Source organism: Cavia porcellus, unplaced genomic scaffold, assembly GCF_034190915.1.
Source record: "Cavia porcellus strain 051 isolate PalLab524CR breed Dunkin Hartley unplaced genomic scaffold, mCavPor4.1 scaffold_16, whole genome shotgun sequence".
Classification (NCBI taxonomy): domain Eukaryota; kingdom Metazoa; phylum Chordata; class Mammalia; order Rodentia; family Caviidae; genus Cavia; species Cavia porcellus.
Window position 1 is genome coordinate 45,637,612 of NW_026947499.1, and position 24,158 is coordinate 45,661,769.

The following is a 24,158-nucleotide window of genomic DNA, read 5'->3' on the forward strand; positions in this document are numbered from 1 at the left end:
TGGACAGACCTTCACTGACTGGTCTCTTTTAGCCAGGCCCCATGTCTTAACAGCACATTTAGCTATAAACTCACCAGTGGACCAGTCCACCAGTAAGTACAGTGCCCCTGTGACACACCATCTCCCAAAAGCCCACCTATGACCACGTGAGGCTTTGGGGAGAAATCTAGATATAAATACTGTAATATACTTACTGATAATGATACTGCAAATTCAGTAAGACGTTAATATTTAGTGCATCTGGGTAAAGGATAAGGGGAGTTCTGTGAGCTATTCTTTTTAAGTTTCCAGTAAGATTAAATTTATTTCCAAATAAAAAGTTAATTTACCTGAAAAGCACAGAGATCTTATTTAACAATGAAGGTGAAAATGCTTATTGAGTGCTTGCTTTATGTCAAGCAACCGTGTCAGTGTGTCCTTGTCACACCTCACTTGATCCTCACATCTCAGAGAGTAGAATCCTTATCCCCTCCCTCCATATCTGACATGTGACAGATTCAGCAAAATTGGTAAACGATCAAAAAGCATGGGGCTGGGATACAGCGGAGGCAGGATTTAAACACAGGATGATCTGTGTGATCTGATCCAGGCAACATGGATATATGATTCAACAGAACAAAATTTCTAACGGTGGATGCGAGAAATGCTAATTCCTACCTGAGGGTAGGAATCCTCAAATGCACGATCTGGAGTCATGTGCTTGATGACATCAGCCAAAACAGTATTCACCTCTCGTTTCTAAGTGGAAAAAATCAAATCTGTATTAGACAATAAACTCACAATAAAATCACAATTTTCCTAGGGAAAAGGACTAACATATTTGAAATATATTACATACATTTCAGGAAATATCTGCAAATACTCTACTGGAAATAATGCAAACAGAAAAAAATCACACCATCACCTGGTCTTGTACTATATCCCTAAAGATGGCTACACCTGCTTCAAGCCAGCACCAAACTCTGTTCTCCAGAGGGCCTGGGAATGTTTACTGTCCCTGCTTCCCCTCAGTGGTAAAAAATAAGCCTATTTTTTGCCTGCCTCCCAGACCCCCAGCCTGTGGACAGTTGTGAGGCATTGTGGGACTAGCACTAACTCAGGTTCCTTACAAACAGTAGGGCTAACTGTTCACTTCTGTCTGGGTCAGCTATCTACAGCCCAAATAAGCCTGTCATTACATGGCCAGCAAGTTAAGGATTTTAACATTCAAATCAAAAAGAGTACATTATCTTATGATTGTGAAAACAGAGATTGAGATTTCATGTGCACAAATCTGGCCATGCTAACACATGTGTTATCTGCTATAATAAAATACCATGAGCTGGGTAGTTTGTAAATAATACAAATTGGCTTCTCACAGTTCTAGAGGCTGGGAGGTCCAAGATCAAGGTACCAACAGACTATGTGTGTGGTGGGCCTGTCTCACAGCCAGCATCATCTTGCTGTGTCCTCATACAGAAGAAGGGGACAATGAGTTCCTCTGGGCTTTTATACAGGGGCACTAATCCTATTCACGAGGTGCCATTCTCATGACCTAACCATCTCTCAAAGACTCCAACTCTTTATTTTTTCAACTATGCTGGCATCCTGGGATGGTTTAAAACAGAGTTGGCATGAACCAGGCTAAGTGTGCCAGGCAGCTTTGGGCTGCTATTCAGCCAGCACTGTAACGTTTGCCTAGCTGCAGGGCAACTGAGGGCAGTCGCCTGCAGCTTCACCTCTTAATATCATTAAGTTTCAACATGTGAATCTGGGAGGCAGAAATATTCAGATTACACAAAACTACACAGTAATTTAATCTTTAAAAATTTATTAAATACTGAATAATAGGATTTGAACCCACTTCTACTTGCTTCTAACATCTCTGCTCTTTGATAAGCCAAATATTCCTTAAACTGTGGTTCTTGTTTTATGCTTGGAAAAAGAAGAACCTTTGTTTGCTTAGGAAAAAGATCACATGCACGTCAAAGATGTTTGGAAAAGACTGCTTATAAAACTCCCATGAAAATTTGCTACTCACTTCAGGAGACAAGCAAGTACCTTGGTTCTATATGTGAAAACACTTATAAGAGGTTCTACAGTGAAATCACAGTTTAACTTGGTAGAATGCAGCACAGCCCAAATTTACACGTAAGTCTGGAACAATTCTATGATAGTATACAATTAACATTCCATCTCATTTTAGCGAATGCAATTTGTATAAATTACAAGAATAATTACCATTGTGAAAATTCCTACAAGCCTAGATTCAGCTCCTATAATGAACATTTAAAAAAAAAAAAAAAAACAACATACCGTGAAATGCTTGCAGGTATATTCTACCCACACTTCGGCACAATTAATGTAGTCCTACAAAGAAAAAGTAAAATAGCTTACAGCAAAAGTTCACCATCTATAAATCCCTTCAAGGGCTTTCACAGAAAAAAAAAAGATACAGCACATTCTGGCCTATTGATACATTTATTGTGGCAAGCAAGTTACAGAAAAAGAGAAGTCCACACAGGAAAAGCCAGGAATAGCCTCAGGTCTGACTGAAATGCTGGGATGGTAAACTTCAGGACATGAGTGTGAGATCAAACTGGAGAAAATGATTAATCCAGGGCTTCGAACACAGGCTGCTTTGAAACACAATACAGCCATTATCAGCCTGAGAAGTCTGCAAGATCATGAGGGCTTTCTTAACTTTTCTTCCTTTTCACAAATAAAAATTGTACATATCCATGTACAATTTTGTGTATAACAAAATGTTTTTAAATGTTTTTGAAATATGTTTTTTAAAAATATGTTAAACTGAGCTTATTTAAATATGTGTGACCTCACACAACTAGCACTCTGTGATGAGAACATTCAAAATCTACTCTCCTGGCAATTCTCAAGCATACATTAAACTGCTTTGAACTTGAGTCCTGATGTTGAGATCCCCTGATCTTCAGGATAAGACTTTGTAGCTGGCCAGACTGAGTTAAATGGAAAATTTAACCACTGAAGTTCAAGTGATGATTTGCTAAATGACCCCACAGGGTATAATTCTGTAAGTAAGTTTCTAGTTTTTCTACATTATAACACTATTTTCAACACACTACAGTAGCAGAATGATTATGTGCCTCTGTAACTTTTCCTTCTTTGTCAATGCCCACCTCCAAGACTACTTATCCACAGTCAGTCCCAGCCAGCAGAAGAGGGACAGTGCAGGGTGTGATGGGGAGTTACTCCAGTTGCTCCTGCAGTCATGAAAACAGCCAATCCCATAGCTCCCTACTGGCTCTACAATGGCTGGCAAGTTGCCTGAAAGACAGTTAGCTATGAAACCCAACTATTGATGCCCATCACCACAGCACTACAGCAACTGACATCAATCATCTCAAGACTTCCTATACCTGCACATGGAGGAGGCTCCAAATGACCCTTCTTAAAGGCTAGAAACTATAATTCCGATTGCTCATTACTGGCTCAACTGCTCATCTTCAATTCAGGATATCCTACTAGACTGGCATTTTCAAAGTGAAATAGACTGCCGCATTTTGGAAGTACCAACACAGGTCTTTAAAGTCTCAAATACTTGTAATTTTCTCCTTTCAGTGCATCTTACAGCCTCATCAATAGATATTATACACAAAAAATTAACTAGCAAGGCATGTGGATCATAATTATTAAATATCAACTAGTAAAGCACAGTGGCACAGGTCTATAATCCCAGCTACTTGATAGCTGGAGGCAGAAGGAGCCCAAGTTTGAGTGCAGCATGGGAAAAACTTTAGCAAGACTCTGTTTCAAAATTAAAACAACCAAACAAAAAAGGATAGTGATACAGCTCAGCACTCCCTGGATTCAATGCCTAGTACCACTAAAAAAAAAAAAAAAAAAATAGAAAGAAAGGAGAAAAGCACATCTTTAATGTCACTGGTCTTATATTATAGGTTCACAAATAATAAAATAATTTTTTGAAAGCCACAAATATGATTAGTTAAAAGAACATTTTTTTTTAAAAAGAAAGCACGTGCTATACAACTTATACAAGAGTTATTCTAGGGGCTGAGGATTTAGCTCAGCGGCATTAGCGCCTGCATTGCAAGCAGGCAGTCGTGAGTTTGATCCCGGTACCAATAAAAAGGAAAAAGACAAAAAAAATGTTTTCTAAAGTCTAAATGGTCACTCACCTGTGGATTCTTCAATTTGGTAATGACTTTCCAGGCTTCATTGAGAATCTGAAGTCGATCACTCTCAGGTGGGTCAGCCAAGGCCAAGTTTAAGCCCAGTGAGCGAAAAAGGAGATGCTAAGAGAAATATCAAATCATTATATTATTGGAGATTTTAAATCAAAGTGACTTGGGGTTTAAGAAAAAAAGTCATAACATTTAATCTGTCTCAGAGTAAATTCTCCACATTTCTTTCAGAAGTTCACTACAATCTACCTGAGTCACATTAAAAAACTCAAAGTTTACAGTCTGCTCCAAGTATCAGTCCAATTTCCAGGCTGTAATAGTCTGCTGGACAAAGCTGTTTCCTAACGAATGAAGATACATTTTTAAAGACATACGACCAAGCTCTTTCTCAATACTTTATAGACAGCTAATGCAACCCATTTAGTATTCACAGGGCTTGACTCACGGCAATTACGCGGTGTTAACAATTCCAATCTCTAGCTCATCTTCCACCAAGTTTATATAGGAACAGAGTTTTGGCCTGCCTCCCATCAGTCCTGCATTAAATTGTCTCCCTTGAGAGTGATCAGGTAGACACTGCCTGTTTGTTTTCTCTCAGCGCATCAAGTCAAGAGCCTACCTTGGGGAAACCAGACTCATCACATTCTTTAATCATGCCGATGAAGTCCATGGACCTGGTGGCAACAAACTCAGCCCGAAAGGCTGACATCACAGAATTCAACAGCAAGGCACTGCAAGACACAAAGGCTCATGTCATCCTAGCCTCCCTTTCACTACAGTCACATTAATGTCAGAATATATACTGCCAGCGAGGGTGACTTACAACCCTTTAAGGGAAGGTTGAGGAAAAAACACCAGGGTAAAAGGGTACAGTGGTCTCTAGAAATTAACACAGTGTTCTGTACCTATTTGGAACTTGAGAACCATGGAAGTAACTGGATGGGTGGGTAGGCAGGCAGATAGATGACAGGTAATTCAGTAAGCCACGCAATCCATTTAAACAAGTGAGCCTTCAAAGAGGCTGGTGCATTAATAAAGCTAAACATTAAATAACAATATTGATCCATGCTGCAAATACATATCAACATCTGTTTCTAAGGCTTTCTTATGAAAGAGATCTTAAATTCTTGACACTTGGTGGTGAACCAGATCCACTAAAGGCTGCTTCCATATCCACAACTGAAAGAGCACAGAGAATCTCAGATGTCCTGGAGAGAAGAAGATCAAGTTCACCGCTTACCAACAGTCCCATGGGGAAAAAGACAATCATTGTCCCATTTCAAAACACAGAAACACTGTGACACACAGAGGTCAAGCAAGTGGCTGAAGGCCACAAAGCTAAGGCACAATGGAGCTGAGATTTGAGGTCAAGCAATCGCTCCAGCATTCTAAACCTCCATACCATCTACCTTGCCTCTCTGTCAACTGTCACCCGTGTTAGCAGATCAACCTCAAAAAAGAGCAACTGATTCTAATTTCAAACCCATGCTTTATAATCTTAAAGTACTTACTTGTTTCCGAGTTTCTTACATCTTTCCATCATCTCAGTCAGCAAAGCCTAAGAAATTTAATTTTAAAAAATGTCAGATTGGAGCATCTAAAACAGCATTTCTAAGAGATTTCTACAGTACAATACTCTAAATGTAGCCACATGCCTACCTGGTAGGGACAGGGAGGACAGAGAGGAAGGAATTCACTTTAGTGACATTTGGTAGAATGGTAAGAGTTAGGGCCTGGATTCAAATGCAGCCATACCAACTACCCGTGGCAAGACCTTGACAAGGCACCAACTTTGCTGAACCAGTGTCTCCTTGTCTTCACAATGGCCTAAAATAGTTGTGCCCTCCCCCACTTCCTAAGGTTATCTTAGGATAATCAATACCAGGTCACAGCTTAGTGTCTATAAGTCACGCAGAGAATCACTGCCCTAATGGCCTCACCTCTCCTGACCACCCATGAAGCAGATGCTTTTATTCTCCCATTTCATAGATGATGCTGAGCTACAGAACAGCGCTAGGCTCTGCCCAAGGTCACATATAGTCAGCAATAGCAGTCAAACATGAACCTGAGCGGGCCAGCATGGAAGGCCAGGCTTTGCACCTATACACTTATAGTATGTTCTCAAGCCTGTTTCTCTCAGGAAGTAAACGGGTTACTCACTGAATACTGTTAATGGTTTTAGTGCTATCTTAAGACAATTACGTATCTTCAAAACAGCTCCTATTTTAAAACAAAAATCAATCTGTGAAGCATCCTTTTCGGCAGTGGTTTGGGGAAGGTTTTGAATGATATATACAAGGTTGAGCCTGAGATAGGCAAGCTAATGCCAGCACCGTCTGCACTGAGCCTTGACTCTGGTGTGCTAGGTGCCAGGACAGGGGTTCTGCTTCCCTTCCCTCATTCACTCCTCACTGCAGTGTGGGAGGCCAGGGAAACATTAAATCCACAAAGACAAGGCATATGTGTAAAAAGTCCTCATTTTCACACACAACAATGCACTAAAAATGCATTCAACAATATAACTGGAATAAAAAAGGCTCTATTGTCATTCAAAAATATCAGAACATCAAAAAATATATATATCAGAACATCCTATATATTTAAGGAGCCAAATGTTATGAATCCCTAGCAGGTCTGTTACAGATTACTATTTTTTAAAAAGTAATAGGATTATCTTTGGCAAAAACAAGATGGACAACAGTTCAAAGTAGATGGAGATTGAAACCAGCCTTTTTGGCTTCATTCAACCACTGAAAACTATGCAGTTCAATATACTGGGTTTGTACACACTGAAGATTCCTAAAAGCAGCCACCTTGTCAGTGCACTTGTCTGTCCTCTGTTATTGGTGTTCTTGCCCCTGTGTTTCATTTATTTAATAGCATTTCATTATTTGCATAAAGATTATAAAAATGATAAAGTTATACACAAAAATTCAAACAATAATGATGTGCATCCAGAAAGATGTGAGCCAGGTGCGGTGGCACAAGCTTGTAAGCCTAGCACACTGCAAGACTGTAGCAGGAGGACTGCAAGTTCCAGTACACCCTGGCTAATTCAGTGAGAACCTACTGCAAAATAAAGTAATTTTAAAAGGGCTAGAGATGTATCTTACTGTGAAAGCCAGGTGCTCAATCCCCAGTGTGAAAGAAAGGATAAGAGGGAGGGAGGGAAGACAGGAGAAAGAGAGCAAGGAGGAGCGAATGCTCCTTTTCTCTGTGCCTTTCCCTTTTGATCTGTTTATCTTGTTTTTACTGAAATGGGGTAATCTTATATACACTGGGCTGTAATTTGGTTTTTTACCTCAAGAATCTGGGCTGGCTCCCTGTTCTTCCTATGTTAATATACACAAATCTACTTCAATTTTTTTAGTGGCTAAGCAGTCCATGCCATGAAGAAAACACTGGTTTTCAAACTGCCCTAATGATGGAAATTTAAAATAATTTTTTTTCTCTTTTTATTTTGTGGTGCTGGAGATGCAACCCAGGACCTCACACATGCTAGGCCCAGTGCTCTACCACTGAGTTACATCCCAGTCCTAAAATCTTATACTGAATTAATTAGACTGATGATCAATTGAAAAAAAAATAGTAGAGAAGGTCTTGAGTATCCATCACCTAGCTTCCCCCACTGGTGACATCTCACATACATATATCACCAAAAGTAGGAAATCAATGTCGGTACAATACAGTTAATTGGACTATTTAATATATATTCTTTCCTTGGCAGCAAAAGACAACTCCTTGGGTCTAATTCTGACATGTCATCAGTATGTGTGAATTTGTATGACTACCACCATATTTAATGGATGGACTTTTAGTCTTACTAGGATAGATTACATCCTGTGGATTAGCATGAATGTTATTTATCCGCTTCAATGTACAAGAAAGCAGTCACACCATGGGTGCATTCCTGTTTTCTAAACCAAGATTAACTCAGACTGTCAATAATCAGTACTTGTACTTTTAGAAAATAACTTTTCAATCAGTGTTTACACCTATTGCTACATAAAAAGATAATGAAATAATGTGTATTTTCCTTTTTATTTTTTTCATCGTAAGTATAAAGAGTGGGTAAAACCAGAAATTAATCCTCAGAGCTAGTATCTTTTCCATCAATCCAAAGTTAATATGGTGAAGCCCACAGAAATAAAATATTTCAATGTTAGTTAAGAAAAAAAAATTCTATACCCAGGCATTAAAAGGAGAACATCTGCATTGTTCTGATTATTTCTCTTTCACTGAGTATGTTTTCCTAATTCAAAAGAACAGGAGTAACAACACTGCTGGCTGAAGGGGAATTTAACATGGCCAAGGCTATTCTTAGATTTGCGTTACTGGTCTAATCATGCTTTAGACTGTTTAAAGACGGACCTCTAGGACTGCAACCGGCGTGACAGCCCCATGAGTCAGTTTGCCAGGGCCCTACGGTTTCATCTCAAGTGGAGCAGGTAACGAGAGACACCTAGAAGGGACGACTTTAGAGGGGACAAAACTTGCAGTGTTGATCTTAGTGCCAGAAACTGGCCACCAGCCTGGTTCTTCCCAATGGTGTGACTTAATCACATTTCTAAGCCTCAGCTGTGAAGTGGAATGATAACAGGAGGTGGCCCAGAGAGGCCAAGAAGGAGAATAAGCTAACTGGGATAAAGTCACTCCCCTGGAGCTCGGCACAGATTGATCCCCAATGAAGAGCAGACTCTGAGGGGCTCAGAGGCTTAACTCTCACTCAGATGCTTCTCCTTCCTCTACCTTCACATCCATGTCACAGGCACGCTGCCTCCAAACATACCCCAAAACAGCTGCGGCCAGAGAGCATGCTCAGCAGCAGCAGAAATATGGGTTACGATGTTAAGGGAGGGCAAAGCCCCACAACACCACACAGGGAGGAACTCATCTATGAACGAAATTACATGAGGGGTAAGGTTTAGATTGGAAGGAAGCATATCAAAAACATTAACATTGACCATTTACACCTATTTTCTTTCAACCTTTTCCAGGGACTCTATATTTTACTGGTACCTGCTTTTTTTTTTTTTTTTTAAGCAGTGGGAAGTGAACCCAGGGTTTTCATGCTGAGCTACCAGCACTTTTTAAAATTTATTGTTGAGACAGGATCTCACTAGGTCATTAAATTGCCCAGCCTGGACTCAAACTTGTGACCTTCTTGCCTCAGATTCCCAGAGTGCTGGGATTATAGGCCTGCCCCAATATATCCAGTGTATTAGCCCCATTTTATAGATGGCAAAACTGAGAGACGGAAAGCCAAGTGGCCAAGGCACAAAGGCCCATCTACTGCCCTGCCAGCCTCGGCTGACTCACTTTTCTCTCCAGGCCAACATTTCCAACCAGCACTGCAGGACCCAGCAATGGATGCTGGGATTCTGCACCCAACAGGAGTCGCCACTAATGTCAGGCTCAGGCTGTTTTTCTCTTCCACCACCCAGCCCCCACACTCAACAACAAAATAGCTGCTGGATGACAAAGATAAACAGTTTATCAACAGATTTGTTTTACTATCTAAAAACAAGTTTTATAAGATAGTTGCTTTTTTTTCTGGGGAGAATAAGCCTGTAACCTTAGTTCAGTTGTAGGAGAAAAATATCCTGTCTTCAAACGATAACAACAAGTCTTTTTGAGTAATCACTCTGATTTTTTTAATTTTAAATTTCAACTTTGATTTGTAATTTCGCACATCAGAAATTTACAGCTAAAAGCTTCTCCTCTCCCCCTTCCACCTCCCTGCCTTGTATATTACCGATTGCTGCAGCCAAACTTTACGGTCTCCAAATTTGGAGGCCTGGTTTCTGAAAGACACACGTGGCTCTACTCCCCAGGGAGCGCAGACAAGCTAGTGTCCATGAGCTTTTAGCATCGAACTATCCCATGTGTCCTAAACAACACCTTCTGTACCGGTATCAATTTTTTTACATTTTGAAAATGATTCATTTTTAGCAAGACACTGCAAGTCCCTTATTTAAGTGCCCCCAAGAACTAGAGTTTACTATTATTCAGGTGACCTAATTTTTTAATAACTTTTCCTACTGCAGTGATGACTTCCTAGAGCTGTACTCCCTGAGAAAATTCTATTCCCAGCTTCTGCTATCCTTTGAGGTTTCTAGCGCTTAAAATAAAAGGAAAGATACCTATGACATGTATTTTGTTTTAAATCTGATTTTTCCTTTCATTAAAATGAGAGGAAAAAAATAAGTGTTCTCATTTTCAACATGTTAGTCCTGCTTGTTTGAAGGTCTCAGTCACTCAGGAGAACACTGAGAGCAGTGAAGTTTGTGTACCTCGTCCCAGTGCCAGGGCCAGCAGGCAGTTGCTGAGACTATGCTAGAGAGTTTAGAGAATGCGCAGCACGTTTTCAAAGCAATCACTCTCTTTTATATTGGCTTCATTTAAAATCAATTTATTTAATGGTTTAAAAAAATTCATCCAAGACTTTACAAGATGTCCTTGTTTTTCCCCCTACTTTAGAAGTTGAAAAATAAAAATACAAGCAGTGCAGTTAGAAAACCGATGGGGAAAGAAAAATAAGATGCCCCAAGTCTCATCCTCCAGTGAGACTTTGTCACATTTCCTTCCTAACTTTCATGCAGATGAGATCATGTACAAAAGTATTATATGTGTACCACTACTCTAAGTCACTGTCTTTTTTCATCTTTTCAACAGACTAGAAAATATAATTATTAATATTGCTCCCAATTCACAGGCGAGAAATCAAGGTTAGAAGGAGATTAGTTGGTTTCTACCTTACCATGACCACTGTCACAGAGCAGAGACTGGACTCAGGCCTGGACTCAGGGTCCTCATTTGTTAATCCCAGACCACACAAGCTAGTGTAAAGAGAAGAGATTTCTTGAAAACACACTGCTTGTTTTCCAGGATCTTTAGCAGTCTCAGCAATGTGTGGGATCACTGCATTCCACTCCACAAGGTACTGCAACACCCTCACATCAGCACTGCCAGATGCTTCTGGGTTTCATCATTTATGGCTCCAGAACATTCTACACAATGCCATACACCATAACTGAACCTGTCCCCTGCGAGTTACCCCAATGCTGCCCTACTACGACCAAACCCGTGTGTGCATAATTTTCATGCTCATCCACCTATTTCTATAGGACAAATCCTTAGGATTAGGACTGCTTAGGCAAAGCCAGGCCCTCTTTTTTTCCTGAAAGGGTTTTGACATGTGTTGACAGCAACTAGGATACAGGCAGATGTGAGTTTGTTTTATTCTATATATTCTTGTTTTGCAGTCAATCTCTTTTCCTTTCAGTCACCAAAGGGAAAAAGAAAACTTCATCCATCATGGGTACAACCTGGACTGGCAGCCTACTGAAACTGCCTCTCAAACTCAGAGAAGGGGTTCTCTACTATGATTCTGATGTTACTTTGATTTTGACAATATAACCAGCAAGAAAGAAAGGGAGAAAGGGAAGGAGGGAATCTCACAGAAGCAGTTAAGTAGTTTTACTTTCTTTTCAAAAAATGGAGGAATTACTATCCAGTTTACTTTAATCCAATTATGATAAACAGGAAAAGGTCACACGCAGGTAAATGTAGAGGAAGTAAAGCTCACTGGCCCCGTACTCAGGGGCTGCTGGTTTCATCTACTAACTTTTCCTAGCTGCGTGATTGGACGTAAGAATTTGGCCTCCTGAGAGACTGCCTTCCCTTCCCAGAGCCATTCCATGGGACAGTCTAGAAAAAGGACTTAGCAGAGAACCAGCCACCAGGCTAAGCACTCTGCAAAGGAAGGCTGGCACTGACACTGCTGCAGCTGCTAGGAAAGGCCCTGTCCACATCACAGGCACACAGTACAGGGCTGTCATGCCACAGACGAGAAGTGGCCCCAGAATCCCTCCAAACAGTTACCTCTGGCGCATGGTAAGAGATGCACTGGAAGATCCAGTCCATGGCTGGTGAGTACAGGGGCAGATAGGATGGGAGTTCCACTCCCTGGACCACCAGCTGGTTCTGCACTGTATCCCCATGGATCTGTGGAGACCAGAAGACACTCATAGGAAAGGAATAGCATACCAAGCAAAAACCACACAAATCCCAGCCTGGACAGTGCTGGAAGATCATGGATGGCACCAAAAGATAAAGCCTAGCTTCTCGGTTGTCTTTGTGTTCTTTTGGAAACTACAAAATTATCATCATCATCATCATTCCTATAACAAGTTTCCCATGTCAACAAGTTAAGCTGTTGTGAGAATATGCTCTGTGCAAAGAAGTAATCCAATAAAAATAGTCAACAGATGCCAAGAAGAAAGGCTGATCAAGGAGGTGCTTCCTCTTCCCATATGCGTATTAATTTTCTGTTTGTTCAGTATAATCAACATATTTTAATGGCTCACAACAGATGCTAGTGTCATTTTCTAAGGTTTGCACACTGAAAGGGCTTTAAGGCATTTTGAACTTGGAAAACCTCCTGGGTTCTGAGAATTTGCTATCACACAGTTGTTATTTCCATGAGCTGTTCCGATGGTGGTGTTCTTACCTGTTTAAATGTAAGAAGGAAGTCAAAGAAATTTTTATTCAGGCTTTCTTTGAGGTGTGGAGCCACTTCCATTCCCACCTGCAGTAAGATAAAATGAGCTTACTTTGACAATGGAGGAAAAGGTAGTAAATAAGATGTACACACTGATGCATTTGTATAAATTTAAAAATATATATGTATATACATATGTATGTATAGACGCACAGGAAAAATCCAGAATGCTAATTTTTATTCTTTTTGCTTATGTTTTCCTAGTCAATAAATATGTTATGCTTACCAGAAAAACCATTGAAGCTATTTTTAAGGGAAAAGTGCAATATTTGCAGTAATTACCTTTGTAAATTTCATGAAAGTAATGAATATATTCTGAACAGTTGACCAAGAGAACAAATCAATGCAGAACTAACAAGGAATGTAGGCTTAAGACTGTGTACACAATATTCTCTTTCTCTTGAGAAAATAAAATGATCAACATGCATGTGACTGCACTTATCAGATGAAGCAAAAAGGTTACGACAGGGACAGGGGTGCAGCCGAGTGGTACAGGACACAGAAGCAGAGCTTAGTGTGCATGAGGCCCTGATTCTAGTCCCCAGCATCTCTTCCCCCCACCCTACCAAAAAGATTTTTTTTTCTTTTTTTTGTTTTTATCGGTACCAGGGATCAAACTCACGACTGCCTGCTTGCAAGGCAGGTGCTCATGCCACTGAGCTAAATCCCCAGCCCCTACCAAAAAGATTTTTGAGAGGTCTGGCTTAGATTTCAGATGCTGTGCTGCCACATATAGCATTTGCTATATGTAATTATGGTAAGAGACATACATTTTAATATTTTAAAGGAATTTCATAGAAGTCAAGCATAAAGCATTAACAAACGCTATCGTGTATTAGTTCTTGAATTCAGTATTTAAAAACCCATTGCAGTATTTCTACTTAGAGAAACCTGTCAATCCTCCAGAAGGCAGCCAGAGCACTAGGGCGGAGTGGCAAAGAGAAGTATGCTTACTGCATATGTTAAGAGCAAAACACCATAATATTCCTGAAACTGAGTCCTCAGATAGGCTACGATTCCCAACTGCTGTTTAACCACAAAAACAGCATCCTGAGAGAAACTGCTCTCTGGGAACCAGTTTTTTCCAAGAGGGACAGATTTCTCACATTCACCTCTCCCTCCCCAGGTCACAAGGGTTAGCAACAGTGACCCTTTCTAGATGGCTGGGCACCATTCCTACGAGAGAAACGATGTGAAAACCACCAGAAGGTTAAATTTCAAGAACAGATTTATGGCTGTTGGAGGCAGGAAGGGCTATTTCTAACCACAAGTGCACGGATTTTAAAAAATACCAACAAATGTCAGATTCAGCTCTACATATTCTGACTCTATTGTCTTTCCTTCTACTTAATCATATTGTAGAAAAGGCAATAATTATCTGTTAGGTGACAGCAAAGGCCGCCCAGTGGACAAGCAGTGGTGATGAGCTGAAAGGGCCAAGGCTAAGAAGAGGAGTTAATCATACTTTCCCTTAATAAACAGCTTTAAGCTCCCCCACACCCCACCTACTCACTGCTTTTGTTTCTTGTTTATCTCTTCTCGTAAGGCCAAATGAGCAGCTTGGAAATTCTGCTTGGGTCTAAAAGGCTTCTTTCCAGAGCGGCAAGGGAGCAGCTTCTGACTTCCATCCGCTGTTACAACCCGCCTGATACCCACTTCCTATCACCAAACTGGAGCATCTCTGGGGACTCAAATCTTTTACACTATGAGGTCTGTGTGGGAGCTGGACCCACCCACCCTGAGTTCCAGAAATGGCACATGACCCAGGCTCTGTCATTTAGCTTATTCTATGCCATGGTCACAGGTACTGGTCTAGTGATGTGCAAGTGACATAAGCAGTCCATTAAGAATGAGCCCTGGGACTGGCTAGATCTACTAGGAAAGGGTACCCTTTCTAAAAGTTGGCAGGATGGAAGCCTAGAGCTGTCATGGCTTTTGATATGTAAATAGCAAGCCAAAGAATGAAGTCAACCCAGAAGAAAGCCAATTCCTGACACGCTCTTTAAAGCCCTTCACTGAGCCATGCTCTCCATTACTCTGCAGTGTCCAGACATACAATTATCAAATCCCTCATACTTTAAATAACATGAACTAAGTTTTACCACAGAAATTGAAAGAAACCCTTGTAATGAATAGACTGTCTCTCAATCTTCTTAAGTGAGAGCTAATTCAAGACATTCTAAGAAGCTCAACTACAGGGCTTGTCACCATGAAACATACTGCACTCATCACTACCAGATTCCCTGGGGTGGGTCTGCTTTGTCCTGACATCTGCCACTCAAAGGTACCCAATCAGCTCTAGAAAACACACTTGATGCTGTGGAATGGAAAACATACCCTAAATTTACACACAGTCACAGAGAGGGAGCTAGGTGCCCTTTCATTATCAAGAAAAAGGCTTACAAAGTCCTTCATAATTGGTGAAGGACACTGCTACTAACTTTGAGAGCAGTGAACAAGGTTTCTGTGACACCTGAGGTCACAAGGTTTTATCATTTGCTGGGCTTCAGTGCTCATGGGGGCTCTGTCCTCAACAATGCCTGGGGATGATTGGGGACCATAATCCCTTGCTAACAACCCCTTGCAGAAGCAAAGCCCCTCTATGACTCAAGCAAAATGGTCCTATGTTCTTCTTGGGTTGTACTTTTCACAAAGAAACTAGTTTTACATCAAACCTTCATGGTGCTTCAGAGGAGCAGTCCTCCTCACCTTGATACTACTGTCCCAGGGGACACTGCTTTCTGCCAGTGGCCACACCGACTCATGCTCTGAGTCAGCCTTTTAACAAGGAGAGAAAATCACATCACACCAAACCGAACCAAACCTATCAATTCAAGACAATGAGGTAGCATTGTCCAAGGTCAATGAAAAGCAACCTGTTGTCTAAATGGCCTAGGAGCTTCCCTCCCAGCAAGAACTAAGAAATAATTCTGAAAACCAAATCATTTATTAGAAGATGACCTTAAACATCCCCTAATGAGACGCCTTGTAATAAGCTAGTGTACTTTGAAACTAACTTTTCAGGGAAATTCTGCAGCTGCTTTCTGTGGAAAGGATGAGTACTAAAACCGGCCACTAATACAGTCATCCTCTCACTGCTTTCTGAGGCAGTGGGCAAGGGGAGACCCAAAGAAGGTCTGGGCAACAGGAGTAGCACACAGCCTACCCGGCACAGGTATGCCCGGGCATAGACCGACACCAGCGGGTCCCCGATGCCTCTGATCATGCAGGTCAGTCGGGGCAGGCATTCCAAAATTCCCCTGTTGGAGACAGAAAGAAGGCAGCATCACACCCAATGGAAACACTTGATATTTTCTTAGTTTTACAATAAAGATGAAGAAGTTAAACTTTCTTTTAGGGGGCAGGGATTGAAACGGGGTCTCACTACGTAATTCAGGCTGTCCTCAAACATATAGTGATACTCCTGCCTCAGCTTTCCAAGTGCTGGGACTATAGGTATGTACTACCATACCTGGCAAACTTCTGTATTTTGGAAAAAGAAAAAACAAGTTTCAGGAACAAATCAAGGTTAAAGTATTAGAGTTTTCTAAGACAATGCACTAAGACTTTCTCTCCTAATATCATTCATTGAATGATTCCTTTCAGCAGTATGTCTGCTCAGGGCCCAAGGCCAACTTTCACCTTTTTTCTTGATTAAAAGTCACATTTACTTTACTAATTTTAACAGTTTTGTCCCTCTACAATTTTCTACCCATTGGTCACCCTTGATCTTCTTTCTGTATCTCTCCCTATTCCTTTGGCACTAATTCAATCAAGGTCCTGTGCTCATCTCTTCCCAGAACCTCAGGGCAGCATCAGACAACCTCTGCCCCTGCTGCTCTCCATCCAGGGAAATTGTGGGAGTTCCTTCTGCCTACAACAGTGAGGTAAAATAAGTCTCTTCAGCACCCATCTTATTTCCCCAACTATCTCAGACATCCCTAGATCTAAATCAAAGACATTTGGGAGAAATTCTAAATCCAACCAAAATAGCAATCAGTGGAGCTCCAGGTATCAGTCCTTGGCTTTAAGGAGTGACTGGCATGTCACAGGCTCTGTGGAACATAGACATGGCTTTCCTCAGCTTTACAAACTGTCCCCAAAACCACATCTGAGATGAACCACAGCATCAAGTAGCCTGAGCCCCAAAGACAAAGGCATCATCAACATATTTTTCTCCTTCTTCAACAGCAACAGCCCACAGGAGCATGGCCCCACTGTGTGCCTGGCTTTCAGGGTAGCCTGAGCAGTTTAAAGGGCCTGTACGTACCATTCTTAGGGCTACACACACAGGACTAGAAACTGAAGCTTGGAGACCCCAAATAATTTTCTTGAACCGCAGTCAGTGGCTACATGGCCAGAACTCAAATGAGGGCAAGCTGGTCTCCCATAAGCTATTTAACCAAATTCCCCTCTTCTACATTCATCATATAGGCGTTAAAATGAGGTCTCTATCTCACTTAATTTTCTCTTGGACTAAACACTGATTAGGTGGTTAACATTAGATCTACCATAACGTGCTCATGAATACAGCTACTATCACTGTGCTGTGTGTCTGTGTCTGTGTGAATTAGAAATGTTACGGTGCCAGACACTCAAGAAGAGCCTTACGTTTTAGAAAGGAATTTATTACACTTCAGGATGGATGCTTCCACGTAGCTATTAAAACATTCCATTAAGGAAGACACTTTCCAGACAGCTTGTTCCCTGATTGCAAAGAATGTTGCAGAAGTAATTAGGTAACCTTAGGATACAGCATCACAGTGGCCCACAAAAACCCTGAGAATTAAGTTAGCTAGTGGCTGCCTATTTCTATATATGGTCCTCAAGATTTCATACTTATTTAAAATACATTCTGGAAAATGTTATGCACTGATTCATGGTTACATACTGAGATGCAAAGTGCGTTTTCAGCATTTTCCATCAAAGCTTTATGAAATTTTAGGTAACTAAGATGGGTAACTTTTAGGTTTGTAGGTAAGTGGAATTCTCTGTTCCTCAATACTGGCACCTGTGCAGAAAAGACTGACCTGGTTTTTATTTCAAGTTTTTGAAGCAGAGGAAAAACCCAAAGACATAGCGTCTTAATTGAGAGCGTTAACATGGGAAAAGGAAACAAAAGCCTAAAGCACATCATATTTGAAGCAAAAACCAAAACCTGAGAGAGCAAGAGTCTCAGCCATGGTTTCTCAAGTGTGGTGTGGCTTTATCTTCAGGCTGGCAATCGACGAGACCAAACTTTCAACAGCAACATCAGGCAACCTGTCAGAAGTCTCCTACTGTTCATGGAGCTGCTTGTGTTGTCTATCTTTAACATCATCAGACAGAAAAAGGATACAATCTTGGAATGAGCTCCCTGATGGAAGCAATCTTGAAAAACCAATTCAGGCATGTTTCCTTGGCTGTGTCATTTACATTCTCTGGAGTAAAGTGATCTGAAATACAAAACCATCCCTGTTAGGCATCCTAAATCTTGGTAATTGTGGCAAATGCCGCAAGGCCTCGGTTTGGAAAACATTACCATGTGGCAGAAGACAGGGAGGTATAGTCCCTCAATGCCTTTCCTTCCAACCATCATCATTAGCAAATGGTTGATTACAGCAATACTACACACACACACACACACACACATACACACAGCTTTTAAAGTGCCTGCTTCACAGAGAATGCCTTACTGACATGAGCTAGCTCACCCCCAGAATAGTGCACTGTGGTCCACACTTTCCTGATCCTCTTTTGCAGAGGCAGCCAGTAAGGTAATGGAGTGCAGTAACTTGTCCAGAGCATAGCAAGCAACTGTCACAGCTAGAATATTAGCCAAGCAGTCTGGCTCCCAGCCAACAGTCTCAGCCATTGCATGTACTTTAATGCAGAGGTTCTTGGTGCCCCTAGCAGGAACTGCAACACTACTGCTCACACTTCCAGATGCTTTAGCCACCTGCAAGTGTAAAATTATATGTGATCTAAGCTTTGGCCCCAAGCATCGCCTGGGCCAGACCAGAAAGCAAGTCAAGGCCCCAAGGTGAGAAACCAGCCTGAGCTGGTGCTGGCTCAATACCAGCTCCAAGACTTGAGTCACCTTGTGCCGAAACTGCCAGTGTAGACCACTCTCATTCTTATCCTTTTTAATAATAGAATTCTCCTTTTTCTGCTGGGCAGATGGCCATCTCTACAGCTAGGCCCAAGTTCTGGTCCCTAAATACAAATAAAAATGCAACTTTTGGCAATTATCTTTTTAAGGAAAGGGGCTTGGCCTCCCCTGTTCTTCCTTCTTGCTTGCAGATTGGAATGCAAATACAATAGCTGGAACCTCTGCAGCTACACAAATACATGAGAACAACAAGACCAAGTAATCCATATCCCTGACACCCTGGGCTAGCTGGCCTACCAGCCATGACCCCCTTTATTATTTATTTTGAGTTTCTAGCACTGGCAGCCAATTTTGATGTACTGATATATGTTTCTTTTTAACCACAGAAACTTCTCAGTTTTGGACTTGATATACATCTTACTAAGCAATAAAATAAAGTTCAAAGAAAAAAAGAGAACAACCAAAAAATCCCAATACACAAACAAAAACAACTTATCAACAGCAAAAAGGTCCCTGTTGAACTCTCACATGGAAACCTCTACATGATTCATGTAAAACGACCCAAGTCCATCCCAGCACTGGCTGCTTATATTTTTAAGATCCAATTAAGGGCTGGGCATGGTGGCACATGCCTGTATTCCCAACAAGAGAAGCGACACAAATTCAAGACCAGCCTGGGCTACACAGCAGAACTCTATCTTAAAAAATTAACTAATTGATTGAAGGGAAAGTTAATGACTTTGGGACTAGCAAAGGACTCTTAGCTTTGGCTCTCATTTGGCTTTATAACAAGTCATTTTTCATCCCTGAGTTTGCTACTAATGGTATATCATAAAGGTAGTCAAAATTCCTATGCAATCAGCTCAAAAAAAAAAAAATAAGGTACTTCTACAGAACAATAACTAATCACAACTGCTGACATCCTGAAATTATAATCTCAAGTCTGTTTTTGGATGTCTGTCATGCTTTGGCCATTTGAAAACTAGGAGCTTACCGCTTTGTTTTCTCCTTGCCTGGGGCCAGTTATCAAACCATGGCCTTGTGCATGCCAACTAAACACTTTACCACTGAACTAACCTGCAACCCCCAGGCTTGCCATCCTCAAAAAGATGGCAAAGGACCACTTTTACCTTCTTGGCCTGAGTCCACACATACTTTAACTTTTTTCCCCTCAAGTTTCAAGAGATTTCCCACCGGTAAAGAAAAAAGTTATTCTTTTGTGTGTGTGTGTGTGTGTGTGTGTGTGTGTGTGTGTGTGTGTCGGGGATTGAACTCACCCAACCTAGGGCTTGCCAGGCAGGCGCTCATGCCACTGAGCTAAATCCCCGGTTGGAAAAAGTTATTCTTTAATTCACCTGTCAATTATGTCTTTTGGAAGAGGGAGGACGGGGTTAATTTTCTTCCATATGAAGAAATCATGCAGATTAGAATCCAAAAGCAAAACACGTCTTAAAAGGTTTGTTTTGTTTCTTCTGAGATTACCATAAAATCTCATTTCCCAGTTGAAGGAACTGAAGCTTGGCAAAGGGTAGAAAATCAGCGATTCCAGTTGCCATAGGGGCTGTAACTCTAGTTTCTAAAGGTAGGATGCCCTGCATAGACATACTAGCTACAGGCACGTGACAATATGCATGTATGCTATAGCAACACAAGGTCTTTGGGTTTTTCTTCCAGCTCCAAGACAACTTAAGAGAAAGGATTGGGTGATACAAGGTTTTCTTACAGAAAGCTGAAGAATATATCCCCTTACTGTATTTGTATAACACAAATGCCTTCCATGCTAACTAAAAGCTAGGCCTAGTGGCACATGCCAATAATCCAGGTACTATGGAAGGCTGAAGGAGAAAGATCAAAATTTCAAGCCCAGTCCAAGCAACTTAGCGACACTGCAGTGGTAGCAAACACATAAACAGAAAAAAAGGATATGCAGGCAAACTAACAAGGTAACAGCCAGTAGCAGTCAGTACCACAAAAGTACCAGACATTAGAATGATTTGAATGACAGTAGGTTTGATAGAATAGTTAGAGAAGGTCCCTGAAGAGGCATTTGAACTAAGCCCTGAATTACTAAAAGAAGCCAGCCGTGCTGAAATGACAGGACGTATTTCAAGGAACAGAAACAGCAAGTGCAAAGGGTCTGAGGTAGGTGTGACATCAGCATCACCAAGGGAAAGAAAGCAAGCCAAAGCAGACAAGGAGGAAGGGGAGAAGCAGGCACCACAAGGTGGTCCCAGAGGACTGAAGTCTTGGTAAAAACTGAGTTCTTTTTCCTAAGTGAAACAGAAACTCCCTTAAAGGTTCTGAACACAGGAGTGGCACAGCATGATATGTGGTCTGTGCCTAAGAACCTAGGCTGCCATATGGAAAACACACTCAGAATTTGGAAACTGATTCATAAGAGACATCGATGTAACAAAGAATAGTGGTTTTCTTCCTAGTTCCCATTTCTTTTTCTTTTATGGTGCTTCTTTAATTAACCTTCCTGTGGGTGTTTTAGGAAGAAGGCAGTGACCACTGTGACCAGTGCTCTTTCCTGCCAAGTGTGGACCCTCTCGGCAGAGCAGAGCTTCCAGTGATGTGACTGCACATAGTGAGCACATGCCCAAAGGCCAGGTCATGAAGACCCCTGCTGACTGCCACGGGCCCAGGTCTTCTGAGGAAACCTGGAAGGAGGACTGCTGAGATGACAGGGATGAGAATCACAAACCCCAACCCCATCTGGCAAGTTGGAAGCAAAAGATTCTGTCACTCAAGAGTATATGGGCTCGTCACACGAGCTGGATGAAGAAATGCTTAGCTGGAACGAGACCACAGCTACTAATGTGTCCCCTTGGTGAACCCAAAAGACACCTATTGCTTACTAGATTCCTAAGAGCTAAACTGTAGTAAAACTCCTGTCGGCAAAGAGTTCCAAGTACTGAATGCACCAGTTAGGACTTGATTTAAGTGGAAAGAATGAGTACAAATGCCACTAGAAGTCTCTCTCTACATAATGTCTTTAGGCAGAATTCTGCAGAGCGCATCACAAAGCTTTCCTCATAATTTTGGTGAAGAGTCATCCCCCCAGATTGCCTGGCCACTGTAAGCAAAGAGTGTCCCTTTCCCTCTCAGATTCTTGAGGCTACAGAAAATCATGCAGATAAAGATTTTAAATGAAAGAAAAAGTCACAAAACACGAAGAAATCATTTGCAAGAAAACAAAAACGTGGGCATTATGCTGCACTCATATAATCGCAGCACTCCAGGAGGCTGAAGCAAGAGGTCTGCCAGAAGTTTGAGGCCAGCCTGTACAACATAGTGAGTTCAAGGCCATCCTAAACTACACAGCAGCTACAACAACAACAAAAACAAAAAACAGGAACAAAAAGAAACAAACAAAAGCCTTGTTTGCATGACTCCAGGCAAAAAATAAAAAGTTACTAGAGAGAAAAGAATTTTAGCAATAACGGTGCTAATTAATATATTTAGCACTTGGAAGTGGCTTTTAATTCTGAAATTTTAGAGTTTGGGTAGGGAGTCAGTTATAAGTAAACGTTTTTTATTTGGTCCTAAACTGTTGTCAATGGAAATTAGGAGGAAGAAAAATTATTGCAGGCAGATCACATAAATGGTTAAATATACAATACTACTACTAGAAAGTAGAACCCATACTAAAAGGGGTTTTTAAAATTACTAGTTCAGTGGTAGAAAGCTTGTCTAGCAAGCCTAAGGCCCTGGGTTCAATCCTCAGTACAAAAAGTTAATAAATTACTGTTGCTGCCAAACAACACACATATTTGGGGTTAAATCCACCTCTGGCTAAGTTTGCCAGCACTGGTATAACATGGTTGGCAACTCTAAATTCCACAGATGGATTAGATTTCCCAAAACCTTTAGCCCACAGAGAGAACCTTCCCACTAGGGCTGCAGCCCACTTTTCCAGGCTCCCTACTTCCTAATTGTGATGTGCCTGGTACACTGAGGTTCTAGAGCAGCACTGAAATTAATTTTTGTTTTGGTTTTTTTTCTCGTTTGGTTTTGAGATAGGGTCTTCCCAGGCTGGCCCTGAACTTACTACGCAGTTCAGGCTGGTCTGTAACTCATGGTGCTCCTCTTTCTGCAGATTCCAGGGTACTGGGACTATAGGTGTGTGCCACCACACCCAGATAAAATTAATTTTAATTTTAGCCCAATTCATCCAAAATATCAGTTCAACATGTAATCAACATAAACAGATTATTAGTGAGGTACTAAGTCTTTGAAATCTGTGTCCTTTTTTTAAAGCACATCTCAGTTTGTCCAGTTATATCTCAAATGCTTGGGAATCTCATGCAGCCAGTGACTGCCACACTGAGAGGCAAGTTCTTATCTCTTCTGTTCTGGGTTGGTCCTTTTGAGAGAGGCAGGTGTGACATCAGCATCACCAAGGGACAGAAAGCAAGCCAAAGCAGATAAGGAGGAAGGGGAGAAGCAGACCTTTGGTCCATCTTGTTTAGATACAAAGGGATATGGAGTTCTGTCTTTCTAAGAAATGTACATTATTAAATAGTTTTTAAAAGATGGATGGGTGAGTGAAATGGATAGATGGGTAGATAGGAGAGGATGGGGGTGACAGGAAAGGAAGAAGGACAGAAAAGGAAAGTGGAAAAGGGAAGGAGGAAAGGAGATATGGGTCAAATATTGGGTCACTGTCACCACCCTTGTCTCTGTATCCCCTGGGAAGCACTGCTGTCAGGAATAGAGGAGGAGGGGTGAACCAGTGCTCACTGGCTGCTCCAACCGGTACAAATGAGGCTGATTCCATGCAGCATTGCTTGTGAGTTAAAAGAAGGATAAAAGGAAAGGAAGGCACAGCTGAGTTATGCATCAACAGATACACCATCATTATCATTTATATGACACAAGAAATCCATCATCCACTTGTCCCATTATAACTTCTTGAGGACTTACAATTGATTGGCAATAAATTTAATGCAAACATTACTCAGGTATAGACTGTAGATTCAAAGCATCTGTTACTATTGATTTATTTGACAATGTTCTTTCATATGCATAAACTTTTAAAAGCAATTTGCTTAAGAAAAGGAAGACATATGGGGAAATATTAAGTGTCAAACATCAGAGGAAAATTAGCTCATGTGAAAGTTAGCAGAGTCTAATTTTACAGCTCTCCATTTCTGCATCCAATATTTGCTAAAATTCCTGGACAGGCCCATGTGAAAAACCTACTAAGTTTTGGGATGACGAGATGATCAGAGGTCGTCCTTCAAACATGTCCCTTGTAATACACCAAAATTTAAAGTTTTATCAGTTCTCAATAAATCAGAACTCAATAAAAACGTCTAATAATAATTTCAGGGTT

The 24,158-nt window shown here is 41.2% G+C and overlaps 1 protein-coding gene across 1 annotated transcript in view; it reads right to left on the reverse strand.

Moving 5' to 3' along the window:
* Vps35l (VPS35 endosomal protein sorting factor like) overlaps positions 1 to 24,158 on the reverse strand; it is a 110,446-nt gene that overhangs the window by 52,817 nt on the left and 33,471 nt on the right. Inside the window, exons 10-19 of the mRNA XM_003478179.5 lie at positions 18,065 to 18,161; positions 17,338 to 17,385; positions 15,893 to 15,986; positions 12,676 to 12,753; positions 12,048 to 12,170; positions 5,675 to 5,721; positions 4,783 to 4,894; positions 4,158 to 4,274; positions 2,296 to 2,349; positions 658 to 738 (exon numbers count right to left, since the gene is read on the reverse strand). Coding sequence (XP_003478227.3) covers positions 658 to 738; positions 2,296 to 2,349; positions 4,158 to 4,274; positions 4,783 to 4,894; positions 5,675 to 5,721; positions 12,048 to 12,170; positions 12,676 to 12,753; positions 15,893 to 15,986; positions 17,338 to 17,385; positions 18,065 to 18,161 — 851 coding nt within the window. The remainder of the gene's footprint in view (positions 1 to 657; positions 739 to 2,295; positions 2,350 to 4,157; positions 4,275 to 4,782; positions 4,895 to 5,674; positions 5,722 to 12,047; positions 12,171 to 12,675; positions 12,754 to 15,892; positions 15,987 to 17,337; positions 17,386 to 18,064; positions 18,162 to 24,158) is intronic.